Below are 23,821 nucleotides of genomic sequence, written 5' to 3'. Positions count from 1 at the left end.
GTCTCAGTGTGTGTCCCAGGGAACAGGCCATAGAGCACGGAGTTCCGCGTAATGGAGTTGGTCGGGACGAACCTCGACAAACACCACTGCATTCCTCTCCAGATTTCCTTTGCATAGGCACATTCTAAAAGGAAGTGTGTGACAGTCTCGTCCCCCCCGCAGCCGCTTCGAGGGCAGCATGCGGTGCGGGAGAGAGTCCGGGCGTGCATAAAGGATCTCACAGGCAGAGCCCTTCTCACCACCAGCCAAGCCATGTCTTGGTGCTTGTTGGAAAGTTCTGGCGATGAGGCATTCTGCCAAATGGCTTTGACAGTCTGCTCAGGGAACCGCTCAATAGGATCCACCCTCTCCTTTTCCCGAAGGGTCTCAAGGACACTATGTGCTGACCACTTCCTGATGGACTTTGTGTCAAAGGTGTTTTTCTTCATAAATTTCTCCACGAAGGGCAGGTGATACGGAACAGTCCAACTACTTGGAGCGTTCCGCAGCAGCGAGGCCAGGCCCATCCTTCGCAACACCGGGGACAGGTAGAACCTCAGTACGTAGTGACACTTGGTGTTTGCGTACCAAAGATCCACGGACAGCTTGATGCAGCCACACACAAAGGTGGACATCAGGGCGAGGGTGGCATTGGGTGTGTTTCTCCCCCTGTTGCCCAGATCTTTATACATCATGTCCCTTCGGACCCGGTCCATCGTTGATCTCCACATGAAGTGGAAGATGGTCCGGGTGACTGCGGCGGCACAGGTTCTGGGAATAGGCCAGACCTGTGCCACATATAACAATACTGACAGTGCCTCACACCTGATGACCAGTTTTTTTCCCGCAATGGAGAGCGACCTTTGCTCCCATCTGCCTAGTTTCTGTCTCGCTTTCCTGATTGGCTCCTTCCAAGACTTGGCGCACACCCCAGCCCCACCTAACCAAATACCCAGCACCTTCAGGTGGTCAGTCCTGATGGTGAAGGGGATCAAGGATTGGTCGGCCCAGTTCCTGAAGAGCATAGCCTCACTCTTGCCTCAGTTTACCTTGGCCCCCAAGGCCTGTTCAAACTGATCACAGATGCACAAGAGTCTGCGCATGGACAGCGGATCCGAACAGAAAATGGCGACGTCATCCATGATTGGCAATGAACTTTGACAAGATTTTATAATCTGCGTTTAATAGTGAGATTGATCTCCAATTTCTAATTTCCTCCCTCTTCTCCTTCTGTTTGTAGATGAGGGTGATGATGCCTTTCCTCATGGATTCACTCATGGTACCTGCCAGAAGCATAATGACATACACCTCCAGCAGGTCCTGGTCAATCAAGTCCCACAGAGCAGAATAGAGCGCGACTGGTAAGCCGTCGCTTCTGGGAGTTTTATTCTTTTCGAAGGACTCGAGGGCCTTGGTCAGCTCATCCAGAGATAACGGCTGGTCCAGCCTCTCCCGCGTTCTGTCGTCTCAGATCTCCGTGATAGAGGACAGGAACGACTGGGAGGCCGCGCTGTCGGTTGGCTTTGAGTCATAGAGACTGGCATAGAAGGATTTGCTGATCCTCATGACGTCAGCCTGAGATGACATTATCGAGCCATCTTCTTCCTTCAGGCTGCTGAGCACGGAGCTCTCTTTGTGCACCTTCTGGAAGAATAAACGTGAGCATGTCTGTCCTGCTCCATGGAGTGGACCCTGGACCGGAAGATTATTTTGGAGGCCTCCGAGGCAAAGAGCGAGGCTTGCTGGCCCTTCACCTCCTGGAGGTCCTCCGTGGCATCGACCCCCATCGTCTGCAGCAGGAGCAGGTTCTGCATACTTTCCTGGAGCTGGGACAGTTTTCCCCACCTCTCTCTCGCCTCCTGAACACCTTTGAGGATGAAGAACCTCTTGATGTTTCCTTTTACTGTTTCCCACCAGTCCGCTGGGGACTCAAAGAGGGGCTTCACGGTTCTCCAACCTGCGTAGTCCCTCTTGAGCTCCTCAATGTTTCCCGGGGTCAACAGCTTTGTCTTCAGCTTCCACGTTCCCTTACCAGCCCGCTGCTTGTCCTGTAGGTGACAGTCGGCCAGCAGGAGGCAGTGGTCAGAGAAGAACACCGGCTTGACGTTGGTGGATCTGACCGAGAGCGTTCGGGACACAAACAGGTAATCTATCCTTGAGCAGATAGACCCATCTGCCCGTGACCAGGTGTATCTACACTGCGCTCCGTCTGCAGGGATGCTGAAGACATCGTGCAGCTTGGCATCTTTGACTGTTTCCATCAGGGCTCTGGACGTGGTGTCCAGTTTACTGTCCCCCGCCACCGGATCGTCCATCTGCATCAACGACGCAGTTGAAGTCTCTGGTCAGAATGACCAGCCTGGACGTAGCCAGCAACAGTGGAAGCTGCTGCAGGATGGCCAACCGAACTCTTACCCGTTGGGGCGTTCATGTTAATTAGTCACAGGGGATCGTTTCTGTACATGATGTCAGTGACGAGGAGGCGCCCACCACCACCTCCATAACTTCGGAGATGGTGAAGTTGCCTCCTCGCAACAGGATACCCAGGCCTGAGGAGCGGTTATCGTTACCCCCCCCAACCAAACTGATGGCCCATGGGCCCACAAGCTCGACTATCTCTTGTAGCTGCTGAGGTGTGGTAACCCACACTCCTGCAGAAACAGGACATCAGCTCTAACGTTGGCGAGGAAAGCCAACGTTGAAACACATCATGTAGCAGATTTAATGCTACGCACATTAATACTTATAATTTTTATCACCATTTTAACAGTTTATGAGGTTACCAGTGTCCATTTGTTGCTGATCCTGATGAACACGAACTGCTGGACCCTCGCAGGGCTGAGGTAGCTGTCCGGCTCCACGCTGGGGCCATTTGCCCGCTCTGGTGTCATCGGGCTGGCACCAGGGTTCGCACAGTCCAGTTCGATATCTGACAGCGGGGCTGTCAGAGGGTCACTGCTCCCAGATACCTGGAGCTGTGGGGCGGGGGGGTCCCTCCTGGCTTTCACCTGGTGGGTGGTGGTCTTTACCAGTCACCTCAGAAGGTTGGTTGTTTCCTGTTTGGCAGGTGCTGCCTTCCTTTCTCCCCACGGTGTTCCGTCTCTTCTTTTGGTGACGACCCTCCTTGTGCCCATCTTCACCATCTGAAGAACTGCCTGTATCCTCACCATGCAGCTGCCGTTTCCCCCTTTGCTGGGAGGTTTTGGCAGCCTGGCAGGTTTTCTTCCTCCTGTTTTTTACAGGAATCCATTCCTCTGCATCCTTAGTTCCCTCTTCCTCCATTGCATCCGTCTGTCCTGGAGGAGCTTGGATCGGCAGCTGGACCTCTCCGGTGGCTGCTGTCTGCTCCGCTCCAGCCTGTCCTTCCTTCTGGGTGCCACCAGACACCGTTCCCCTGCTGGTTTGTGGTACCTTGCTGGTCTTTTGCAGTCCACCTCCAGCCATCTGTGCGTAGGTGGTGGCCCCTCGTCTTGGGCAGGCCTTGTACATGTGGCCCGCCTCTCTGCACAGATTACAGTTCTTGGCCTCTTTGCAGTCCTTGGTCGGGTGACTCTCCTGCTTGCAGTTCTGACAGATAGTGACCTTACAGTCCGCCGCCATATGGCCTGACCTCCCGCAGGTTCGGCACACTTTCAGCTGCCCTACATAAGTCAGGTACCCTCTGTTCCCTACGATAGCAAAGCTGGAGGGTGGGTGTAGGATGTCCCCAATGGCATCGACCCTCAGGGTTTCCCTGACCTGCCGCTTGCTGGCCCAGATCCCGAAAGGGTCGACCACATAGGTGCTTTCTCCCTCGACCTGGCCGTATCTTCTCAGGAAGGTCAGGACGTCAGCTGCTGGGATGTGGGGGCTGTACATATGAATTATAACAACTCGACTCCTCTGTGAGGGAAGCGCACACAATGGGACCGCCGACAAGATGAAGAACAGAGGCTCCCCTTCCTTCTCTTTAAATACCTTCAGGAGCTGCTCGCACTGATAGTAAAAATGGTGTTTGGTATGCTTTCCTTTATTGGCCAGAGCACAGAGTATTGGAGTTGGGAGGTCATGTTGCAACTGTACAGGATATTTGTTAGTCCACTTTTTGACTATTGTGTGCAATTCTGGTGTCCTTCCTATCGGAAGCATGTTGTGAAACTTGAAAGGGTTCAGAAAATACTTCCTAGGATGTTGAGATATAGGGAGAGGCTGATTAGGCTGGTGCTGTTTACCCTGGAGCGTTGGAGGCTGAGGGGGTGACATTATAGAGATTTGTAAATTCATGAGGGACATGGATAGGTTAAATAGACAAGGTGTTTTCCCTGAGGTGGGGCAGTCTAGAACTGGAGAATATAGATTTAGGGTGAGAGAAAAATTTAAAAGCGACTTAAAGGGAGACTTTTTCATTTGGAGGGTGGTGTGCATATGGCATAAAAGCTACCAGAGGAATTGGTGGAGGCTGGTACAATTACAGCATCTAAAAAGCATCTGGATGGGTATATGAATAGGAAGGGGTTAGAGGGATATGGCCAAAGTGCTGGCAAATGGGACTAGATTAGGTTAGGATATCTGGTTGGCATGGACTAGTTGGACTGAAAGGTCTGTTTCCATGCTGTACATTTGTGTGACTTCAGCAGCACCATCCCAGCAGCGCAATCCTCGCTGCAGGATTCCAGCACCTTTACAAAAGCATGATTTGGACATGTTGGTGCTGGACTCGGCTGCACAAAGTTAAAAATCACATAACACCAGGTTATAGTCCATCAGGTTTATTTGGAAGCACTAGCTTTCTGAGCACTGCTCCTTCATCAGATGGTTGTAGAGAATAAGATTGTAAGGCACAGAATTTATAGCAAAAGTTTACAGTGTGATGCAACTGAAATTACATATTGAAAAAGACTTGGATTGTTTGTTAAGTGTCTCAACTTTTAGAATGACCATGTTGGTTTCAGTTCTTTCATATGTAAATTGCAAAACCTTTTTACAAGTTACATTCCCAAGTGCACTTTAGTAATTGGCGTCATGTCGGCCCAGATAAGGTATTGAAGGTGATAACTCCCTGTGAGGTTGTCAAGACTGATTCTCATCTAAAAAAACAGATTTACAGAATCTTCTATGGATTCGGGCAGTTATTGAGCAAAGTAAGGTGTAATTCTGCAAGTAAAATTTACCCCACAAACTTATATGTGTATGTGGGTGTGGGGGGGGGTGTTTTATGAGTGTCTGTGAGAAGGAGAGGGTGTGTGTGTGTGTGTGTGGACTTCAGTACAGGCAACTATGAAAAGTGGTTGAGAAGAGGCTGATAGCCAAGTTCGGTACCTGTGGGGAATGCCTCATCCGGGACCTTGGGTTCATGTCACTCTACAGGTGACCCCATTGTACGATACACACACCCAGACAGACAGACACACACATACACTCAGACCCTCTCTCATGGACTCACACACCCCCGCTTCGACTTTAACCCCTTTACACCTATACGCATACACACACCCTCTCACAGACACTCACAATCACACCCCACTCGTAGGTGTTCAAAGTTTGGGAGAAGATTTGTAGCTCGGGTGCTCGTTGTTGTGATTCTGTTCGCCGAGCTGGGAATTTGTGTTGCAAACGTTTCGTCCTCTGTCTAGGTGACATCCTCAGTGCTTGGGAGCCTCCTGTGAAGCGCTTCTGTGATGTTTCCTCCGGAAGCGGCAGAGACAAGCCACTATAAATGCTGGAGGAAACATCACAGAAGCGCTTCACAGGAGGTTCCCAAGCACTGAGGATGTCACCTAGACAGGGGACGAAATGTTTGCAACACAAATTCCCAGCTCGGTGACCAGAACCACAACACCCCATTCCCCCACCCCCACACACACCCACATGCACACATACACATATAAGTTTGTGGGGTGAATTTGTACTTGCAGAGTTACATTTTACTTTGCTCAAAAACTGCATGAATCCATGCAAGATTCTGTAAATCCGTTTTTTTAGATGAGAATCAGTCTGACCATTGTGGCACAGACAGCCTCACAGGAGTTAACACCTTCAATTCTTTATCTGGGCTGACATGACGCCAATTGTTAAAGTGCTTTTGAGAATGTAACTTGTTAAAAAAAAGGTTTTGTAATTTACATATGAAAGAACTGACATGGTCATTCTAAAAGATGAGAGACTTCACAAACAAGCCGGGTCATTTTTCAATGTATAATTTCAGTTGCATCACACTGTAAGTTTTTGCTATAAATTCTGTGCCTTACAATCTTATTCTCCACAACCACCTGATGAAAGAGCAGTGCTCAGAAAGCTAGTGCTTCCAAATAAACCTGATGGACTGTAACCTGGAGGTGTGTGATTGCTCCCTTTGACAAAGTCATGCGCAGTACCTCCGCTCAGCCCATTGTATCCGCGGAGGCACGCAGCTGGGCCCCTGGGGCGCGCGCCGCCGTCACAAGCCTGCGCGAGTGACGACGGCCGGACTTGACGCGCAGGGCGTGCGCGGCCGCGGGTTGCCAGGAGACGGTCGGTGTGTGTGTGCGCGCGCGCCCAGGTTGGCCTGAGGTCGACAGGCTGACGGGGAGGTGGGGGAGGGAAGGATACCCCGCCCGGCAGTGGGTGCCGGGTAATGGCGCGCATGTGCACTGTGTGAAGCGTCCGGTAATGGCGGACAGAGCGAGAGCAGAATGGCTGCTACTGAGACTGGATTGAAGCCGCCGCCGCCATGTCTCCCGCACACAAGCGGTCTGTGATAACGTGGGCGGCGGGGCTAGGCTTCGCTTTGCTGTTTTCCTTCTACATCTTGGGCTGGTACTTGCTGGGCCTGCTGGCGGTGGTTTCCGCTTGGGTTTATTACTCTTCGCTGGAGGGAGTAGGCCCCAGGCCCGGGCTCCGAGATTTACTCGACCGCACCGTCGCGTTTCTCCTCGGGACGCGTTGGGCCGAGGTGCTGCACAACAGGTTGAACGGAGGAGGCGGCCATTGGAAAGGGAGAGGTCGGAGTGTCAGAAGCAGGCCCCAGGCCGGTCCTTGGAATCCCGGCCGGGCCCCGGGCAATAGCTGCAAGTGGGAGCTGGTGAATTGTGAGCAACGCAACCCGCTGGCGGAGGCTTATGCTGATGAGCGGAGCCCCGCCGACCTCATGATGGGCAGCTACTTGTCGAACGAAAACTCGGCACAGGCCACTTTTGGCAATAGGGAAATAAGGAACCGTTACAGTCGGCCGAATCCTATGCAGACCCCGACCAGGAGGCTGTCCTTTGGGTAAGAGTCTGGAAACAACGGACCTGACAACAATTAACGCACCACGATCATCAACTCATTCATTCGACTAGTTGTCGTAAGCTTGTATTGTTTCATGCTGATCGAGTCCAAAAGTTGCCCGGGGCAGTTGATACCCTAATTTGCTGAGAAATAAATTTATAGCTGAGCTAATCTATGTTTTGGGAATATTTTACCGGGATGAAAACATGAAGGGAAGGTCAACATTGGAAATTTGGGATGCGGGAAAGTGTACTTGTGAGCGAAGATTAGTCATTGTTGAGTGTTGGGTCAGATTACAAGGACTGAATGACCTACTTTTATAAGATTGAATGGAGAAATAAAACTATTGGAAATGCAGATCCAATTGGAAAAAGAATGGGATTTTCAATTCAACCTGTAACTTTTCATCAAAATCTTAGCAATGCGATGAGCATATTTCTGGAGAAGAGTCATGTTGGACTCAAATTATTAACTTTGTTTCTGTCTCCAATGATGTTGCCAGACAATTGGGTTTCTCCTGCACTTGTTTTTTTATACCAAAGACATCAGACATTTTCATAAAATCTGTTCCATTATTTTGGGTTATGTAATAACTATGATTTCCTCTGAGTATTTAAAGCCATTATATGTATTTAAAATTATTGCAGAAAAATACTTGCTGTGTACATAATCTTTCATTAAAGAAAGACTTGTGTTTATAGAACTCCTTTTGTAACCTTAAATGTCAATACTCCATAGCCGATTTAAAAATGCTGAGGTACAATTACAATCGTACCTAATTTCTGCGTGGTCTGGCAGGCAACAATGTGAGGGTGAGATAATTTGTTTTAATGTTGATTGAGGGATAAATATTAGCAGCTCATTGGGGATGGTAGCTCCTGCTGTTCAAAGTAGTGTATGGGGGCAGGCCCTTTTGTTTTTGAAACACAGTACCTTTCGCAGTGCAGTACTCCCTGGACTTTCACCCAAAGTCTTGTGTTCTGGATTCTGATGTGCTCATTAGCCAGTGAAGTCACTTTGAACAATTGTCACTTTCAGGAATTCCTTATTTTGGCTTTTGTTGCACCTGGAGGCACTTTTGCGATTACTAGTCCAGAGCTGCAGTCTGAGAATCTTCCTTGAGTCCAGTCCTGTTTTCAATGTTAGCTTGACAGTTTGGTGCTTGAAAATTAAATGAGCCCAAAAGAACATAACATAAGAATAGCATTCGAGTTAAGGCCATTGAGAAAGCAAACAGCAGGGGTCTGAAAGGTAAGAAGCAAAAAAAACATGAAAATTGTGCTTAACTTGTGCGTGAAATTCCTTCACAGTATCTGATTTTTACTGGCTCAGTCAGGATTTATTGCCCATTCCTAATTGTCTTGAGAGGGTGGTGGTGAACCGTTCTTCAACCGTTGCAGATCTTGGGGTATAGAGACACCACAAAGGTTTTGAAGCATTTCAACATAGTGACAGTAGAGGAACAGCAGCATAGCTCCAGATCAGGATGATGAGAGGCTTGGAGACAAACTTAGAGATAATGGTATTCCCATGCATCTGCTGTCCTTGTCCTTCTCCGTTGCTAGAGGCTGTGGGTTTGAAAGGTGCAATTAAAGGAGCTTTGGCGAGTTGCTGCAGTGCAACTGCAGATGGAATGTAATAATGTGACACTGTCTCAGTAGTGAAGGCAATGATGTTGAAGTGGTGAATGGGGTGCTAATTAAGTAGTCTACCACATCCTAGATGGCATCAACCGCTTGGAGTGTTCCTTGAGCTGCTTTCATCTATTCAAGTTGAGAGTACTTCGCTACATGTCTGACTTTTGCCTTCTAAATGCTGTACAGTCAGTAGCTGGGTTACTCACTGCTCTTTGACCTGCTCTTGTAGCCACAGTATTTAAAATTAGATTTATAGTCACATGTACTCGAGTATAGGGATACGTGAGTATAGTGGAAAATGTACAAAGTTACCATTTCTTGTGCCATCTTTAGTACAAATATACCTATGTACAAAATCTTAGGTATAGATTAGAGAAATGTTGAAATGAAGGTAAAAATTCAGCATCATGTCCTAAAGTTCAAAAGCAGGGAGTCACATTGGGCTTCCTCAAGTCCAGGAGTCTGCGCTGGGCTTCCTCGATGCCAGGAGTCCATGCTGAACATTTCATGCCACGTACTATCTCAAGTCTGAATGTTGTCCAGATCTTGCTGCAAACAGACATGGTGGACCTCTTTAATGAGTTAATGAGTTGTGTTTGATCTTTTATGGTTGTGCAGCCATCCGAGTCCATTTCCATTTCTGACCTTTCTCCTTATTTTCTTGTGCTTCTGACATTCTGATCTAAGGAAGGTGTTTAATGCACCTGCAGGTAGTTAGCTGGAGAATATTTCTCTTAGGAGCTCTTGCAGTGATGTCCTGGAATTCAGATGACTTACATTGAGGGCAAAGTTGAAGAGTGCTGGAAAAGCACAGCCAATCAGGCAGCATTTGAGGAGCAGGCGAATCGATGTTTTAAGCATAAGCCTGTCATCAGGAATGTGGGCAAAGTTCTAAAACACCCGCTCCCAACCAAAATAAAATTTGGAATAAGGCTGTAATGTGGTCAGCACCTGTGTTGCCTTCATTAAACTCAAATTGAGTATCAGTGAGCAGGTTACTATTTTCTTGCACTGTCAGTGACATCCGTTCTCTTGTTAGCCCCTCGCTAGCTGATGCAGACCCAGTTGAGCATAGTCTAGCATCTATGGCCAGCTTGGTCAGTGTTGGTGCAACCATGAAGCACTTGTTGAAATTGAAGTCCCTCAATCAGATTATATTCTGTGCCCTGACCAATTTCAGTACTTCAAAGTGGTGTTCAGTATAGAGGACTACTAATAGATCAGCTGATTTGCAAGTGGTCAGGAGTGATGAGGTTTCCATGCTCCTGTTTGCTCATGGCACCTCATGTCAGACAATGTCAATGATTCCCAGTGAAATTCCCTTCTGATGTCTGCCATGTGCTGCCACCTCTAGGTCTGTTCTGCCCTTGGGACAGGACATACCTTCCATCACCTTTCCTAGTTATGTTTTCATGAGTATGACTATGTCAAGCTGCAGCTTGAATGCTGACTGGGGCAGTTCCTGTATTTGACCAGGTGGTTCATCTGTTCTTGTTCCTTTTAGATTTTCCAATGTTTTATTATTACTGAGTAGCTTGCTCGGCTAGTTGAGAATGCATTGAAGACACAATGTCTGGGCTAACATGTCAGCCAGATCAGAAAAAGCCAGCAGATTTCCCTCCCTGAAGGGCATCAGTGATTCAGTTGGTTTTTTTATGACAATTGACAGTGGTTTCATGGTCACTGTCACTGAGATGAGGTTTTTGATTCCAAATTTATTAATTGAGGGTAGTTCTGGCTGTTGTGGTTTCTGAACATTTGCCACCTGTAAGCACTATGTCATGTTCACCTAAGTGAGATGATAGCAGGACTGAGGACTCACTTATCAAGAAAACAAAACAGGCTGGCATTTCTTCTCAAAAGAGAAGACACCGAATGGAAGACATGGGTCCAACCCGTCCATGTCGACCAGATATCCCAACCCAATCTAGTCCCACCTGCCAGTTACTGACCCATATCCCTCCAAACCCTTCCTGTTCATATACCCATCCAGATGCCATTTAAATGTTGCAATTGTACTAGCCACCACCACTTCCTCTGGCAGCTCATTCCATACACTTACCACCCTCTGAATGAAAACGTTGCCCCTTAGGTCTCTCTTATATCTTTACCCTCTTGCCATAAACCTATGCCCTCTCGTTCTGGACTCCTCCACCCCAGGGAAAAGTCTTTGTCTATTTATCCTATCCATGCCCCTCATGATTTTATAAACCTCTATAAGGTCACCCCTCAGTCTCCGACGCTCCAGGGAAAACAGCCCCAGTCTGTCCAGCCTCTCCCTGTAGCTCAGATCCTTCAACCCTGGCAACATCCTTGTAAATCTTTTCTGAACTCTTTCAGGTTTCACAACATCTTTCCGATAGGAAGGAGACCAGAATTGCATGCAATATTCCAACAGTGACCTAACCAGTGTCCTGTACAGCCACAACATGACCTCCCAACTCCTGTACTCAATACTCTGACCAATAAAGGAAAGCATACCAAACGCTGCCTTCACTATCCTATCTACCTGCGACCCAGCTTTTATGTATCCTGTCATGCAATTAAAAATGAGGGACCACAAAATAAAAGATGGTCACATAAATCCAAAAGGGAATTCAGGAGAAATTTAGCCAGATATTGATGAGACTATGGAACTTGCCACGGTGGGTAGCAGTTGAGGCAAATAACAGAAATGCATTTATGGGGAAGCTCGAGTTACTGTGATGAAGGCTGGCAGGAGATTCTTTTGGGGAAAACGAGCATGGCTCTGCTGGGTTTCATGTTCTGGAGCTGTGCTGCATGTTCTGTACAACAGTGGACAGTGGCTAATGTCATGTTTAAAAATGTGTTCTTCAAGTTAGAACTGTAACCGATACATTCATGGAACAATTTTGTTTGTTATTTTCCTGGCTTGGGATCGAGGTAGTTTACCATGGTAATCCTTATAATATTCTTGGACCAGGTTATCCAAAGCGATTTTTGTAAATAATTCACGAACTTGAAAAGCAAAGGGGCGCTTTGAATTTTTAAAGATAGATGTTAAAATTATACATTAAAGCTAAATTTTGGAATTATTTTAAGTAAAGGCATATAATCTGTGTTATTATTGAATTACACAAAATAGCATATGATAAAGGTATTGGGTGAAAAAAGACACCAACGGAAATTTGTTGAGTGGTGGACTATGCAACTCAAACTTGGACCTTGAATGAGCCATAGTTGTCTTATTTGTGGTGTGATACTTTGAAGTCAGTGCCCTAGCCTCAGTTGCCAAGAAGGGCATTGCTCACCATTAGATTTGGTGACAAGATATTTTGCTTAAGGTAAGTATCTAGACAGTGTTCCACCATGCGTTGGGCCAGCATTGCATGTCAGTTAAGTAGGGTGTTGACAAAGATCCCAGTATCTCTCATTTAACTGGCAGTGTCCATCATTTAAACTTTGTAAAATGTCAATAGTTGCTCCATTATAGTATGTCTTACGTTTATTTATATAAACATGTTTATTGACATGTTAGTTACAGTTGAATAATGACAGAGCTCAAAGGATTGACGAGATGATTTGAATTGTTCTGATGGAAAGATGTCATAATTTCCAATATAATGAATAGACATGCAGAAGGTGCTGTGTCTGTTCACCACTTAGACAACAAAGTTTTCCAGGTCATTAACAACTGCCGCCATAGTGTAATATTACTGTGAAACTGGAGAGTTGGTCCACAGCAGCTGTTGGAAAATATCTTCAAGTTTGCAGATGTGGTAGAAACTTGTTTTTTTTTAATTGCTTTTTCATCTTCATATTTCCACTTGATCTGTGGTTTAACATATAAGTGTTGCCTACAGGTGCATGTTTTAGTGATGGTGTGTGAAACCACTAGCTGCAGTTAAAGCCGCGACAGAAGTGATTCTTCATGCATGGATAGGTGGAACTAAGCTGTAAACCAGTTCAGAATAGGGAAATATTTTTGCATCAATTGAAGCAGAGTAGTTATTTGTAAAGCAATATTTTGTTGTCTCTGCCTCTACTTCCTTGGTTTCTGTGCAGTCAACCTTTTGTGGACAATTAGGGATTTTTAGCAAATACTGGTCTTGCCATGGAGATGCAAGTCCCTGAAAGAATTTAAATGATTAATTGTTTTATCACATCAAACAAGTTTCTTAAAAGCTGTCAAGGGCACAACACATGTAATTAATCTTTTATTTGAATAATTTTGTTTTCTCAAGGGAGCATCAGGCCATGATGAATAAATTTACAGTAACCCCTCGGCGACGGTATCCAATCCACCAGCCCCAATATTCAGTACCTGGAACTCTACCGACTGTCCGGTGGGATGGCTATCAGAAGAAAAATGTTTTATCTTCCAGGAACTCACCCATGGTACAGAGTCCAGTGACTGTAAAGATTGCACGACCTGATGCAAACATGATGCGTTCATCTCTGTAAGTATTTCCATTACCTATTTTTATGTTCAAAATAAAATTTTGTGGTTTCTTAGGACAAGTGGAAGTTCAGTGTAAGTGCAAAATATAAGGCTTTGTGATAAGCAAATCACAATATTGGATAATATCAGATTCATGTCAATGAGAAATTAAATATCATTGCCTTTCTTAAATTTCTTTAGAAATCCAATGTGATACAGTAAATAATCTGATAAAACAAGCTATTTTTCAGTGAAGTAGTTAGAGAAGGTTGGATGTGAGAGTTTGGTGGAGAATTTGCTTTAATTGGAACCTTTAAGTTCACATGGTTGAATTTGGTGATAAAGTTGTAAGTTTAAAGAGAATCTTTTACAGAGAACTTTTATATAAGGCTGTGACAACTTTGAAATTCAACTTTTTTTCTTCCTTCCATTGGTATTGCAATGCCAGTGTCCTGATACTACTAAATTGCCCTGAAATCGTTTCTACCTGTTGCGCACTTGTGTGAAGAACCCTATATTGATAATTGCCTTCTGTTGTCGTTTATCATTTGATCCTGTGCCCTCCTATTAGAATTTCAGTGAAGCAGTGTTTCGGATTTACCTTATCTGTCCTGAAAAATATCTGAGTAGTTTTCAGTCAATTGCAACTGTTTTGAGTAGACCACTTAGACAATCAATTTATTTTCTTTATATGTAGCTCACAACAGCATTTAACTTTGTTTCAAGAGTTTGAAAGAGTTGGCTAGGTGGGTTATTTGGAGGTTTGTGTGCTCTCTCTAATGCCTCGAAAATGCTTTGCACCACATCTATTAACTGGCATTGAATGTGTTCCATACTCAAGTGCTTCCATACTCTGTTTATCAAACTGTATCACTTCTATTCCTTTCTTCCTCATTGGCTTATCTAACGTCCCCTTCAACATATCTAACAAGATTCAGCTGAGCTACTCGATGTTGTTGCAAGTGTCACGTTCCAACTTATTCTCGTAAAATTACTCCCAAAAAAATCAAATTCTGATTTCAAGACTTAATTTTTGACTTCAATTTTCATTGAAACATTGGTCTCCCCATCCACCTGCATTGTTATCCTTAGCTTTCTCTGTTAGTTTGTACAAAAACAAAATAGTGTGATTGCTGAAATTGTGAAATAAAACAGATAATTATGATGTTCTTTTGAACATCAGGCAGTAAAGCGCAGTAAACTTATTAGGCAGATGAACTTTCACCAAAATTCATGATTTTGGTTAGTGCATTGATAGGACTGTAAATGGATCTTTGAAACTCAAAAGTGAGGAAGCATAAATTAAGCATTTTGAGCTAAGTACGAGTTTTGTGATCAATCTTTAACTTGAAAAACCGTAAAGTTAGATACTATTTTCAAATATGCAAAATTTGACACATGTTAATTTTAGGTTAACTTTGCACCTTTCACCATCATCTTTGTAGTGTTGAGTGCACTGCGTGTAAGCATCAAATTCAGAATAACTCCAAGCAGCAATGAAATAAGAAATGTTTACTCTGCTTTCCCTCCACAGATGCTGCCGGATCTGCTGAGTTTCTCCAGTTTCTGTTTTTCTTTCAGATTTCCAGCATCCAGATCTTTGTTTTATGAAAAAATAAATAATGCCTTCTGTTAATTAGTCCTGCATTTTAAAAAATAGTGATAAGAATATAGTATTACAGAGCCATTTATGCTTATAATATATAGGGTGCATACATGTTCAATGTTTGTGTCAGTGTGTGAAATATTGCGGAAGCAACTTTTTTTCCTGTTTCACGTATGAACTTCCTGATGTCTGGCCCTGCAGTGCTTTGCCCAAGTGGACACGGTTATCCAGTGAGTGTTATTCAATGGTTTAACAATGAAAAATGCCATAACTGGTTTTGACTTCACAATGTGCTTTGCATCTGGAGTCACTCAAGTAGTAAAGTAGAAAGTCTGACTGATCTCTACAGACTGGTAATTGATGCAGAAGAAGTACGAACATTCTCTGTCCTTGCCTTAATAAATCGGTTTTATCAGGATAGCTTGTTCAAATTGTATCTGGATTGATCTACCTTATGCAGCTCAGGGAATTAATTTCTATTAAGAAATCTATTTATGGAATTGTCATTACTGGGCTGAAAAAGTGCCCTAACCATGTTAAAAACGCCCATACTTAATCTGGTTCCTTCTAACGTAAAGTATGCTTGTCGAATCCATTCTTCACACATTGCTGTACCATTACTGACAAATTTGACACCATCAGTATACTCTTCCTTCTGCTGTGTTGTTGCACATATTATCTCATAATTTGTCAATGGGTGTTTTGTATTACTTAGTGCTTGACTGAAATCCTAATAATGCACAACATATTGTTGGATGACCAAATGTTGACTCCAGTTAATATCCAAGGGGATTTGAGATGCCATAAACAGGCCATAGTTTGGTTTAGGAATGCTGATGTGTGTGCATAGTAATGAATAAGACTTTTATTTTCTACATTTCTCCCAGCTATAATTGATTTACATCTGGTTGTTTGGTGCCAGACATGTCTGTAACAGTTGCAACATTAATCTGGTTTTGTCAAAGTACAGCAGTGTCTGACCACCTCTTGTCAGCTTCCTTTCAAGAGAAATGGCTGAGTAACATAGAAACACAGAAATTAGCTGCAAGTGTGGGCTGTTTGGCCCTTGGAGCCTGCTCTGCCATTCAATCTGATCATGCTGATCAGCCAACCCGGTTCCTACTTTCTCCCTATATCCTTGGATTCCTTTGGCCTGAAGAGCTATATCCAGCTTCTTTCGGAAAACATTTGATGTTTGGCATTAACCAGTCTCTGTGGCAGAGAATTCCATCGGCTCAAGCTCCCTAACTGAAGAAATTTTTCTTTATCTCATCCTAAATATCCTTCATACCCTTGGAACTTCTGTCCTGAGACAGTGATTCCTGGTTATGGACTCCCTGACCATTGGGAATATCCTTCCAAGGTTTACCCTGTCTAGTCCTGTCAGATACTTTTTTAACTCAGCTATTTGATGATCCCATCTATTAGTGTTGGAATTTCTATGTTTAAGGTGATCTACGTTTTCCCAGCCCTGACTTGGCACTTTGTGCCTTACACCTAAGTCATACTTAATTGTAAGCTCAGACAGATGCATTGACCATGGAACACCTTGAAGTTGAATCCAAGGACAATGTGTACTTCACAGTAAGGCTCTAGGTAATCAGAGTGCAAATCCTGTCTGATCAATCTGAACAGGCTGAGGCTGTTTTCCCTGGAGCGTCAGAGGTTTATAAAATCATGAAGGGCGTAGATAGGATAAATAGACAAAGTCTTGTACTTGGGTTGGGAGAGTCCAGAACTAGAGGGCATAGGTATAGGGTGAGAGGGGAAAGATATAAAAGAGACCTAAGGGGAAACCTTTTCAGTCAGAGAGTGGTACGTGTATGGAATGAGCTGCCAGAGGATGTGGTGGTGGCTAGTACAGTTGCAACAGTTAAAAGGCATTTGGATGGGAATATGAACAGGAAGGGTTTGGAGGGATATGGGCCGTGTGCTGGCAGGTGGGACTAAATTGGGTTGGGATATCTGGACGGGTTGGACCGAAGGGTTTGTTTCCGTACTGTGCATCTCTATGACTCTGACCTTGAGGTCTATGGGTTCATGGATGTCTTTTGAAACTATGACGTGAGCTTAGAGTGAGATCTGCATCCTTGGACCTATTTATACTAAAGAAGAAAAATTTGAAGCCTGAATCATGCGGACAAATTTTAGACAAGAAATCAATCTCTTATTTGTTTCTGCTTTCCCACAGAACAGATTTTCACTCCCTAATTTGTTTTTTTTTTGCTACAAAGGAACAAATAACAAGTTGCTGCCATACAATGATATAAACATCGTTTGTAGCTGTTGGTTTTTCTTTCTTTGTAGCAGCAAAGTAAAAAGGAACAAAAACAACTTGGCTAGTCTGCCCTGGCTTCTGAAGCTATGACCAATCCAACAGGAACAAAAACACAGAAATAGTTCTTCCAGTCCCTCAAGCCTATTCTGCCATTAAGTGAGATTCTGGATGATCTTGTTACCAGACAACATCTTTGTTCCATAGTCCTTAATAACTTTGGTTAATACAAATATATCTTGGATTCAAAGTGAGCAGTTATCATTTTGTGGAAGAGATTGTTGAAGTTCTACACATAGCCCTTGTGTACATAATTTTATTCTAGAAGATCTTGTTTCAATCCTAAAACTATTCACCTAGTCCTAGACTTTCCAAACACCAGAATTGGTTCTCGATGCAATGACTACAGAAGTTGGAAACTCAGAGTCAAATTTTTTCTTCCTGTTGAATCCAGGAGCAAGAGTTAAACCATGATTGTTAATTTAGCCTTGGTCTTAATACAGAAGTTTGGAACAAAAGAAGAAATTAAAATGTTTGGAGGTAGCTTTAGCGGCAGAGGAGATGTGTAGTTTTTGAAATCTGACTGAGATATGGTTTTAAAATATAACTTTGGAAATTTCCTGCCTCTCTTTACAGTTTTGCTACTGTCTGTATATTTTAGCCTCAAGTTTTGATGATTGCATATTTGAAGTGGCACAATAAATATCTCCTTTTTGGTTTGGAAAGTGCTTACAAGTGGCATTCCATTATACTTACATCCATTTGGTCCATTGATATGCATTGTATGTTTGCCAAATTTACTCATTATACTAAGATTAGTGGGAAACTAAGTTGTTAGAAGGTTGAGAGTCTGCAGAGGCGCATAGCTTAAATTATAAAATATTTGGCAGATGGGTTATAATATTGAAGAAAATGAACTTTGATCACTTCAACAGGAAGAACTGAAAAACAGTACTATGGATCACATCTGGAAAGAACTATGTAGAATTTTATTTTGCTTATTTGAAAAAATAATGCAATTGTTTTTGAATCAGCTCACCGAAGGTTCATTCTACTTATTCCTGGGCTGAAGACCCGAAGATGGAAGTTGAACAAGTTGGATTTTCGAAGGACAAGACACAATCTTACTGAAATGTATAAGATCTGAGGGGACTGGATAGGGTGGATACCAGGAAAGTGTTCCCTGCTGGTGAGACTGGAATGAGGAGGTTCATTTTAAGAATAAAAGTTCTCCCAGAAATCAGTATTTTTTTTGATTTGTTGGTATATGGAATTCTGTTTCCCAGAAAGTAGTGGAAGATGACTCGTTGAATTTATTCAAGCCTGAGTTAAATGCATTTTTTTGTGAAAAGGGAGTCCAGTTTAATGAATGCGGACAGGAAAGGTGGAGTCAGGACTGTAACTAGATTAGCTAGATGTTATGGAATTCTAGAGCAAGCTTGAAGGGCTGAACAGCCTGCTCTCACTCCAAAACCCTCTGTTCCTGTAACTTAAAGAAGCTGAGCTGATAGACATATATTTTCTAGATTGTTTTAGACTTAGCAGTTTTTCCTTTTTGACCTAACTTCTGACTTTAATCCTGAATTTGATTCCACACTTGTTACATTAACTTTTAAATAACTAAGTCATTCAGTTTAAATTTTTGTGACATCACTAGGTATGTATTTAAACTATGTTGACTTTCCAGATTGGACTATATGATGTCCCCTGCTGTATCACCTCTAACTGACCCATGCTCAAAAGCAACAGTGCTTAGTGCACTCAAAGAAAGTCGGAAGAGAGCAGTTGAAGATGATGCAGAAAGAACTTTGATATCGGAACGAGAGAACAAGCGCAGGTATGTTTGGTTTGATTTCTAAGAGGATTATTGGAAAAAGGGGATTAAATAAGTGCTGGAGGGTATGCATGAGGCTTGAGTATGAAAGCAGTTGTGTTGAGTGGTTGCTTATAGGAATAACTGGCAGCATCTGTTTCAGATGTATTTTTATTTAAAACTAGGCTTTATTGCTCCGTTTTTGTTTTTGAATGATTTGCTATGTGATAGAGTTCGATGAAGATCAAATTTCAATAACGTGCTTCAAAACAGGTTTGCTTAATGCGCAAGGAGAAAAAAATTCAAACTTCATAAAGTTTTGTTCTACAGCTGTAGTATGTCCCACTGCTGTAAAATAAACAAGTATTCATTTGTGACTCATGATCAATACTGCCTCAATTACATTATGCAGGTAGAGTCATGAAGTCATATAGCATGGAAACAGACCATTCAGTCCAATTTGTCCACTCCAACCCTGTTTCCCAAACTTAAGCTGGTCCCACTTGTCTGCTTTTGCTCGTATCCCTTTGAACCTTTGCTATTTGTTTACCTCTCCAAATGTCTTTTAAATGTTATATCTGTGCTTGTATCTACCACTCCCCTGGTAATTTATTCCACATTCAAATAGCCTGCTATATGGAAAATATTGCCCTTCGGGTCCCTTTAAAATCTTTCTCTTTTTAAACCTTAAAAATATGCCCCTTAGTTTTGAGCTCCCCCCAAACTAGGGAAAAGAGCTTTGCTGCTCACGTTATCTATCCCCCTGGTGATTTTATAAACATTTCTAAGCTTTCTCCTCAACCTGCCTACACTCCAGTGAAAAAAGTCCTAGCCTATCCATCCTTTCGTTATAAGGCAAACACTCTAGTGCCAGCATCATCGTGGTAAATCTTTTCTGAACCACCTCCAATTTAATAATATGTCTTATTCCTGAAGTAGGGCAACCAGAACTGTACACAACACTCCAAAAGTGGCTTCACCAATATCTTGTACAGCCTCAACATGGTGTCCTAAATCCTACATTCGATGATCTGAGCAATGACAGCAAGTGTGCTAAATGTTTTCTTAACCACCCTGTCTACTTGCGACACAACTTTCAATGTAGAGCTAAATCTTTAAAGATTCCACTGTTTTTTATTGGCATAAAATTGAGCATTGGATTGTATACTGAGTTAGCTTCTCTCAACAAAGTCAACAATTTTGTGTGCTTTACTTGCCTCTGGATGAGAAGAAGGATCACAGTCTGTCCTCTTGTTAGACAGTCGGTAATCCACTAACCCCTCCCCCCATAAGAAATGGATTTATCATTAATATCCTTTGAAAAATGACCAGCCACTTGGGTTAATTGCTTTTGAGATGACCCGCATAGAACACAACTTTCATCAGCTTCAAGAGACCGTCTGGGGGAAGGTTAGCATTGGCAAATTACGTAACATTAGATTTCCAATAGGAGTAGATTTAATTCTACTTAATCCAAACTAGAATATACTCTAAATGCACAAAACTGGGTCAGTCTTGTTGATCACTGGAGAAATTAACACTGTGGCTCAGTGGTTAGTTGATCACTGGAGAAATTAACACTGTGGCTCAGTGGTTAGCATTGTGGCCTCACAGCACTAGGGTCCCAGGTTCGATTCCATCCTCGGGTGACTGTCTGTGTGGAGTTTGCACATTCTCCCAATGTCTGCGTGGGTTTCCTCCGGGTGCTCTGGTTTCCTCCTACAGTCCAAAGATGTGCAGGTCAGGTGAATTGGCCATGTTAAATTGCCCATAGTGTTAGGTGCATTAGTCAGAGGGAAATGGGTCTGGGTGGGTTACTCTTCGGAGGGTCTGTGTGGACTTGTTGGGCCGAAGGGCCTGTTTCCACGCTGTAGGAAATCTAATTTAGTTATGTCATCCAAAAGGTGATAAGGAGAAATGACCAGCTAGTCCTGAATCTAAATTATTTTTTCTTAAATTGGAGCATCCCAGTTCTCTGGAATGTAGCTCACCATGTCATTCCAGTCTGAGAGAATTCATTTTTCCTAAAGTTCTTGCCACTACCCATCTTTGAATCCAAGTGACTTTATTCCCTCAATTTCATGTGACATTGTTGCAAGTATTACAAATGTAGCCTCTAGTAAAGACCACTCAATGTCTTTATATTTTGCTAATCTTCTCATTGTATGCCATTATGGTTGATCAGAGCTAAACTTTAAGTTGTTGCATCCAAATCTGCTTGAGTGAGATGAGTGAATAAAGCATTTACAAACTTGGTGTATTGAAGTTTCCAACGAAGTCATTTACCGTCCTCGTGCATGTAGGGAATAAAAACTTTGTCCTTTGGAAAATAATCACTTGCCTGCTTCAAGTTCCGATCAAGTTTTGTAATATTAGCCTAATTTGTTGCTTTTTGTTTCCAGACGCCATGACAGCAGTGGCAGTGGTCACTCTGCATTTGAGCCCCTGTTGGCCAATGGAGCTCCAGCTTCTTTGATTCCAAAGTAAGTGGAGTGTGGGAGCAAAGCCAGGAGTAGATGGATAATAAACTAGTCTTTGGAATTAAAGGTCCACTGTTTTTTCCATTTTTGGACAGGCTTTCAAAATGCTTATGTGGGTAGTTTTGTTACTTAATGGAGCTATATTGTACGAGATTCCATTAAATTTAACCACTTGCATCTGGTGAATATCTTGATTAATTTGTAACTTGTAACCATTCCAGTAACTTGTTATAGGGTGAAGTTATTATAACTTCTGACAGCCAGTGATTGGGTTGACTTGGGCTTCATCTTTCAACTTCCTGTTCCTTTTGCATTGTTTTATGCATGCCTTTCAACCAGACAGATCGACTAGGGATCAGGAGTTTGAAACTTCTCTTCACAAATCTTTGAAATGGTTGTTGCATACCTGTGTTTCCTAATTATTTTTTGTTTTATGTTTCTGTTGTACTCTTTCAATCTAGGCCAGTTTGAATGGCTGTGGATAAACTTTCTTTGCTTATTAGTGGTTTCATTGTTGACAGCTAGCTCAGCTGTTGTTCTTATTTAATATAAAATACTGTGCCACCCAATACTACACATGAATTTACCCCTCTATCTTCCCAATGGCAGATAATGATGCATTTATTGGATTGTTGGGCGTCCCTTGATGGTTTTGTTGGGAATGATTAGAAAATTGACAAACGGTTACCTCCAGCTGTTCTTGTAGACATTTTTAATCAATCTATTCAGATGTGGTTCAGGTAGTTGGGACTTGAACTGTTCTTGTAACTTTTATGGAGTGCTCGTGGAGTTGGAAAAAAAAGCTACTTTATGAGATAAGTTGAGTGTAGGAGGAAAGTCAGAAATAGAGGTGTAATAGATGAATCCTCATGGTTGAAGTTAGAATCATTTTTATTTTTGGACAGAGTATCCAAATGTTTTTCTGGGTGATCAGAGTTTTAAAAGGGGCAGCATTTTGGGAAGAGTGATCATACGTCCGCAAGTTTTAAGATAATTATGGATAAGGATAAGACTGGTCCTCAGGTAAAAGTGCTAAATTGAGAGAAGGGTAATTGAAACAGTACTAGGGAGGAACTGGAGAAATTAGATTGTGGGTGACTTTTAGGGTAAGTCCACATCTGACATATGGGAGTCTTTTAAAGACTAGTTGATCAGAGTTTAGGGCCGGTGCGTTCCTCTGAGGATGAAAGATCCAAATTGGCAAAATTGAGGAACATTGGACGACAAGATATGGAAAGGTTTTGGTCAAAAGCCAAAAGGTTTAAGAAACTGAAATCAAGCCAGGCCCTTGAGTATAAAGGAAGTAGAAAAGAACTCAAACAAGAAATTAAGTGGGTTTGAAATGGCCATGGAATGTCCTCGGCAAGTAGGATTAAGGAGAATCCCAAGGCATTTTCTATGCATATTCAAGAGCTTGAAAGTAAGGGTAGGTTGACTCGATGATAAAAGGAATTTATGAACAGAACCAGAGGAAGTGGGTGAGGTCCTTAATGATTACTTTACATCAGTATTCACCAAGGAGAAGGACATGAATGATGGAAAGATTAGAGGGATATGTTGATATTCTGGAGCATGTCAATTGGATCTATCATAGAGTACTGATGGAGGCATGGAAGGAGAGTGCTGGGGCCTTGACACAGATACAGTGAGGTCCCAGAAGATTGAGAAATAGCCAATTTTATTTCTTTGTTTAAGAAGGGAAACGAGGACAATTCAGAAAACTCTAGGCAGGTGAACGTTACATCAGTGGTAGGGAAATTATTGGCGAAGATTCTTCGGGACAGGATTTATTTGCATTCGAAGAAGAATGACCCTATTAGGGATAGTAAGCATGGCTTTATGCAGGTCTTGTCTCTCAAACCTGATTGAGCGTTTTGAGGATGTAACAAAGACGTTTGAGGGTAGACCAGTGGATGTTGCCTACATGGACTTTGTTAAAGCATTTGATAATCTAGGTTGGTCCAGAAGATTAAATCAGGTGGAATCCATGGTGAGCTGGCAAGTTGCATATGAAGTGGGCTTGGTCATCGAAGATTGAGGAGAATTGTGGAGGAGTGCTTTTCTCACTGGAGTTCTGTGAGTGGTGGTGTTCTACAAGAGTCAGTGCAGGGACCTCTGGTGTTTGTAGTTTAAGTAAATGGGTTGGTTGAAACTAATTAGTAGGTCTGCAGATGACTCAAAAAATGATGTTGTCGATAGTAAGGAAGATTTTCAAAGAATAGAGCAGGATATAGACAGATTGGGAAGGTGGGCAGAGAAATGACAGATGAAGTTTTATCTGGACGAGTGTGTGATGGTGCATATTTGGAAGTAGAATGCAACAGGGAGAAAGTGAGGACTGCAGATGCTGGAGACCAGAGTTGAAAAGTGTGGTGCTGGAAAAGCGCAGCAGGTCAGTCAGC

At 43.1% G+C, this 23,821-nt stretch overlaps 1 protein-coding gene across 3 annotated transcripts in view; it reads left to right on the top strand.

Moving 5' to 3' along the window:
* The first annotated feature begins 6,541 nt into the window (after positions 1-6,541).
* The window catches only part of pom121 (POM121 transmembrane nucleoporin), a 57,952-nt gene continuing 40,672 nt past the window's right edge, over positions 6,542-23,821 (top strand). Inside the window, exons 1-4 of one of the 3 annotated variants that reach the window (XM_072589439.1) lie at positions 6,542-7,206; positions 13,049-13,264; positions 18,814-18,963; positions 21,342-21,422. In XM_072589439.1, the coding sequence (XP_072445540.1) occupies positions 6,668-7,206; positions 13,049-13,264; positions 18,814-18,963; positions 21,342-21,422 (986 nt within the window). In that variant the 5' untranslated portion in view covers positions 6,542-6,667. The remainder of the gene's footprint in view (positions 7,207-13,048; positions 13,265-18,813; positions 18,964-21,341; positions 21,423-23,821) is intronic. The other 2 variants (XM_072589438.1, XM_072589440.1) reach the window with 2 other exon arrangements.

The sequence above is a fragment of the Chiloscyllium punctatum genome, chromosome 19 (assembly GCF_047496795.1).
Source record: "Chiloscyllium punctatum isolate Juve2018m chromosome 19, sChiPun1.3, whole genome shotgun sequence".
Lineage (NCBI taxonomy): Eukaryota > Metazoa > Chordata > Chondrichthyes > Orectolobiformes > Hemiscylliidae > Chiloscyllium > Chiloscyllium punctatum.
The sequence above is the reverse complement of the archived record's forward strand: the minus strand, read 5'-3'. Positions and strand labels throughout refer to the sequence as shown.